We start from the raw sequence: 5,624 nt of genomic DNA on the forward strand, positions 1-5,624 counted from the left end.
AAAAAAAAAAAAAAAAAAAGCAAAAGCGAGCGGTTAGTGAGTCAGTGGTGGCTGCTTTCTTATCATATCACCGCCCTCGTTCTTACTGCACACAGCCTAGCCCTGCTCAGACCCTGTGATTCCATCCCCACTCACTCACTTGCTTCACTTCAGCCTCACACAGGCCAAGGCTGCTCCTGCTCAAGTTCTTGGTCTTTGAACTTGCCTTTAGTTTGCCCGGAGTTTCCTATCCCCTTCTGTCTTTTCCTTAAGGCTTTTGCTCAAATATCAGCTTTTCAATGAGAACTACCCTCATGTCCTATTTTAAATGGCCCATTACACGTGTGCATGCATGCACACACACACACATACACACACTCTCTCTCACACCTCCTGCCCCACTTCCCTGCTTATATGTCTCCATAGCATGTGTCTCCATTGACATATTACGTATTTCAGTTATTTGCCAAGGTTATTTCCCTCTAGCATAACAGTAGTTTCATAAGCACAGGAATTTTTTTACTCTTTTGCTAACTGCTGTACTTTCAGGGCTTAGAATGGTGACTAGTATACATAAGATGCTCAATAAAACTTTCTTTTTTTTCTCTTTTTTTGAGATGGTCTTGCTCTGTTGCCCAGGCTGGAGTGCAGTGGCATGATCTCGGCTCACTGCAATCTCTGCCTCCCAGGTTCAAGTGATTCTCCTGTCTCAGCCTCCCTGCTAGCTGGGATTGCAGGTGCATGCCGCCATGCCTGGCTAATTTTTGTATTTTTAGTAGAGACAGGGTTTCACCATGTTGGCTAGGCTAGTCTTGAACTCCTGACCTCATGATCCACCGGCCTCAATCTCCCAAAGTGCTGGGATTACAGGCGTGAGCCACTACGCCCAGCCCTCAATAAAGGTTTGTTGAGCGAGTCAATGAATGTGTCCAATCTAGATGACACAGACCCAGCAAATTGTTGTTTGGGGAAGGCAGATAGGGTCAGGAGGGCCCAAAAGACTAAAGAAAAAGCAGAGATTGACACCCAGGCTTGGTGGGAAGAGGAAGGCTGTGGCTGGTTTGTATTCCACAAGGCCATCCCTACCTCACTCTGCAGGGCATGGGCTCTCTTGGCCCAGGCCATCTTCAGGTCCTCGGGTAGCGCTGTGAACTCGTGGCACTGTGTCCTGTAGTTGTGGTCGCTGGCCAGAGCCTGGGCCTTCCTGGCATGGACCAGGTGCACCATGTCCATGGGCAGATGGAACTGCGTTTGGCTGCTGGTCGCCCCCCTCCTGTACTGAAGCTCACTCTGCAGCTGGCCCATGCGCCGGCAGTGTTGGATCCAAGGGTCATCACTTTCACCCTGGGGCCCTATGAGTTTCCCTCGCTCCTTCAGAAAGTCATGTCTGTAGAGAAACTGTAAGGGAGGGCCGGCTGGTCAAATTCCATCTGTGCATTTTCATTGCAAACTCTAGAAAAATCACTTGTTCTTACACTAGGAGGTGATGATTATAAGAAAAACCACAGTGGGGCTGGCCTGAGAGCGTGCCTTCCACCCTGGGGGATGAACAATTAAAACATCGCTCCATTCTTCCTATCTAATTAAAATCAGATCCTCAGAATCAAAGGAAGGGCTTCACTCCCCTTACATGTCCTATGGCCAAAAGGAATTTATCAAAAAGGGTAAAAGAGAAACTTGTGCTTTATCCATTCGCACTTGGCAAAACATTAAACCCAAAAGACAGGATCCATTTATTTGAAGTCCACATTTTTCTGTGATTTGTTTGTGGGAAAGAGAAAGTCACCTTCATGTCCCAAAGCTATGGACGTTATTAACAGAGTGGCTGAAACACAGCCGGCAAATCCTAACACCAATGTGTGAAACTACAGAGAGCCAAGAGGGAGATGTGTTCCGACTGAATTGCAATTTCTATCAGGAGTTCTCGTTCCAAATCTGGGTGGAGTTAGAAGACAGGCAGTTCATGCATTACAGGGGGACCGTCGCCTAGACGTTGCAATTAGAAATAAATCATCATCTCCTTCCTGCTACAGACCTTTGCCTGAATTTAGCTTCTGATTAACAGAGCCTTTCTTTTCCCCCCTCAATCATGGAATCTCATTCATAACTAATATATTCTGCAGGTGACATCCTGTCTCACATGGTTATAGATTTGCTTTAATTCAGGAAAATCAGCCGTAGACATTGTTTTACATGAAGTTAACAGAAATTAGGCAAGATGGAAGGTCATATCATTCAACTCACATCACTGGCTATATCTCCAGAGGCCCGGGCAGCCTGGAAGGGGAGTGCTTCTATTGTCAGCTTGTAGCCTTGAGCACGAAGATTACGCCAAGACTCTTTGTATTTTGCCTAAAGTGGGAACACATGTAAATCTTTAAAAAAAAAATTACATGACTCAACAAGCAAAGGCTAAACCTTTCATTTATAGTACAGTGTTCCAGAATCTATTTCTATTTTGTGGAGCAAATCTCATTAGCACACACCCTGAGTACACTCATGCACTCGCATTTGTGAGAAGGTATATTTAATATGGGCATCTAAACTATACATTTTAAAAAGTATCTGTGAATGCCAGAAAGGTCACTGTTGGGTCACTTCACAGATGCAGACATACACAGCTTTGGAGCATGCTTGAACTTAAGCAACAAGAAAGGCTTACGTCACTCAAATTGGCCGCATTGGTTTTTGCTCGGATGAACTCAGGCAGACCCAGGGTCATTGTATATTGGTGTCTTGCATCCTCTCCAGCTGCTTTATAGAGGCGCTGGGCCAGTGAAAAAAAAAAAAAAAAAAAGCCATCATCATACAAGGAGATAAGTGCTGTGCATTTCTGCAGTGCTAGAAGTCTCTTGATTGCAGTTGAGGAAACACGACAGTAAAAAACCATTCATTGTGTCATGGATACATCTCCAGCCTTGGGGAAGGTGTTTATTTCAATAAAGACCATCTTTCATGAGTCAAATCGAGTGAAGTAAAATGAATATGTAAGGAATGGCAATGTGCTTTGCAGAATAATAGACCAAGGAAAGAAACATAAATTTAAGAATACTACTGAGGTTCCTTATATTGTAGACTTTGTCCTTGAGGACACAGCATAAAGCTAACAGAAAGACCTGGGAAATTTAGGAGGAGGCGGGTAGAAGGGACGCCTCCAAACCCTGGCCCATCCCCTTTACTAAGATCCAGGAACCTTTCCACTGGCGAATCACACCAGTGCTGCCCTGAATGGCCTCATCCTGTACAGAAGCATCCATTCTTGTGATTAGAAATGGGTCTATGATTGCCAAGTTCTCTAAGACCAGAGGCCATCAGAGAAGGCATCGTCATCCCACAGCTCCCAGCTCATAAAGTAGCAGAAAAGATTAAACAGAAATTTAAAAGTGACACTATCACTCTAAAAGATCATGAATTCCATCCCTTTGGACTTTCTTATCCCAAGCTGCCATTTCTTACTTTTCAGTTGGAGCAAGTGGGAACTAATAGGGTAAATAACCAAATCTCAGCTGACTTCTAGAAGTTAGAGTCAGAAGGAGAATCTTAAAAACTAAAGATGGAGTCAGAAGGAGAATCCTAAAACCACAAGGTGGTTCAAAATGTAATTCTCTGCCAAACTCACCTATTTCAAACCCGTAAGAGAGCCACTAAGAAGAAGTAGAACCAATGAGCCTGGACTAATAATTGATGGAATGAGATTCCTTCCTTTGCACCCACTACACTCTCTGGATGTATGAAAGTGTAAATTGCATAAATGGTGAGTGAGAAGAGGAGAAGGTAGAGAATTGAGAAGCCTGACAAACATCTTACAATATAGCTGTCCTTGGATAACCAGAAATCCTCCCACATCAGATTGACAATGTAAAATTGGTTAGCCAATATTTGCCTAGATAGGACAAATGAATTATAGACCAGCACTTCTCAGACATTCATGTGCTAAAGAATCATCTTATGATCCTGTCAAATGACCATTTGGAGTCAGTAGATCTGAGGTTGTGTATTGCTAATATGCTCCCAGGAAATGCTGTTGTAGCTGGTCTGGGATTGTACTTGGAAAGTGAGACTGCAGGCTATCCCAGATTCCCAACTGGGCTTTCATTTCCTCTAGAAAATGTTTAGCCTCCATAAAATGACATTCTTTTCTTTGCAAACCTCCACGTAAACACCCATGCTCTTTCTCATACCATACACATTCACATGTATTTTAAACAATCTAGCAGTTTTTAAAAAGACCATTCCAAAGCCATCAGGAGATTTACCTCATTCGTAATCTGGTTGCAGAATTTTGCATGAAGGAGGTTGGGAGTGTCTGTCACAGCTGTGTACTTGAATGAGTGGGGATGCTGCCGATATTTACTCTGAATTCACACACAAGAAGGGAAGAAGAAGACTCCATAAGGGATAAAAACCAGAAGCAGAACCAGTTCTTTAAGCATTAGCCATAAAGCCTCATTTTGCAAAGGCTGCAAGTCTATCACTCCAGAATCCAGGTTGTCACCTGCCTTTGTGACCCCAAAACTCACTGGGATGAGGAAGCAGAGAGGAGGACAGGATGGATTGAAGCAGACACTTCTCAATGGGTAAGGGAGATTTCGTCCTTTGCCACGAATATGAACATGACTATTTAAATTTGTAGTTTGTTCCAGATCTTTGCTGGACAGAGCCCAGCGCTCCTCCACCTTGCAGGCATACCACAAACTGCAGCTTTAAAAAAACAGGCATGCCAGGCATGGTGGCTCACACCTATAATCCCAGTACTTTAAGCAGCCCAGGCGGTGGGATCCACTGAGGTCAGGAGTTTGAGACTATCCTAGCCAATATGGCAAAACCCTGTCTCTATTAAAAAATACAAAAAGCTGGGCATGGTGGTGTGCATCTATAATTCCAGCTACTTGGGAGGCTGAGGCAGGAGAATTGCTTGAACCAAGGAGGCAGAGGTTGCAGTGAACTGAGATCACACCATTGCCTTCTAGCCTGGGTGAAACAGTGAGACTCTGTCTCAAAAAAGAAATAAATAAAATAATAAATAAATAAAAATAAAATAAACACCCTGAGAGACTGGGATTTAGTAAATTAGTCAGTGGGGCTCAGGCCTCTGCATTTTTTAATGTTTTTTAAGATTCTGATGAACCACGAGGTATAGAGACCTCTTTAGAGATTTCACTGGAAAAGCAGAGCATGAGGTTAAATCTAAACTTCCCTAGTAAGCAAAACATAAGCTTAACTGAGCACTCAGGCTGAGTGTCGAACACCTATTACTTCCAGTAACTTCCATGATGCCCTCTTGTCCTTGCATCTACCATGAATAAAAGTCCCGTCTCGGGGGTGAGCAAGATTCTCCAGGAAATCAGAAAGCTTAGACTTCTAAGACTTTTGTAATTTTAACAAAAAATTATTACCATTTCAAGCTTGTAGTAACCATTTCATACACAGCTGCCACAAGAGCACAGTGCTTCGATGAGTGCTAATCCTCACAAAAATTAAAAGAGAGGGGTCTGAGTATACCCATTTGACTAATTAAGAAGTGGAGGCTTGGCCGGGCGCGGTGGCTCACGCCTGTAATCCCAGCACTTTGGGAGGCCGAGGCGGGTGGATCACGAGGTCAAGAGATTGAGACCATCCTGGTCAACATGGTGAAACCCCGTCTC

At 43.8% G+C, this 5,624-nt stretch overlaps 1 protein-coding gene across 7 annotated transcripts in view; it reads right to left on the minus strand.

The window, feature by feature from the left end:
- The window catches only part of LOC108311136 (nebulin related anchoring protein), a 76,588-nt gene that overhangs the window by 15,713 nt on the left and 55,251 nt on the right, over positions 1 to 5,624 (minus strand). For 6 of the 7 annotated variants that reach the window (XM_017538450.1, XM_017538448.2, XM_017538446.2 and 3 more), the window contains exons 32-35: positions 4,236 to 4,334; positions 2,642 to 2,746; positions 2,224 to 2,331; positions 1,066 to 1,377 (exon numbers count right to left, since the gene is read on the minus strand). In XM_017538450.1, the coding sequence (XP_017393939.1) occupies positions 1,066 to 1,377; positions 2,224 to 2,331; positions 2,642 to 2,746; positions 4,236 to 4,334 (624 nt within the window). The remainder of the gene's footprint in view (positions 1 to 1,065; positions 1,378 to 2,223; positions 2,332 to 2,641; positions 2,747 to 4,235; positions 4,335 to 5,624) is intronic. The other variant, XM_017538451.2, reaches the window with a different exon arrangement.

Source organism: Cebus imitator, unplaced genomic scaffold (genome assembly GCF_001604975.1).
Source record: "Cebus imitator isolate Cc_AM_T3 unplaced genomic scaffold, Cebus_imitator-1.0 Scaffold111, whole genome shotgun sequence".
NCBI classification, from domain to species: domain Eukaryota; kingdom Metazoa; phylum Chordata; class Mammalia; order Primates; family Cebidae; genus Cebus; species Cebus imitator.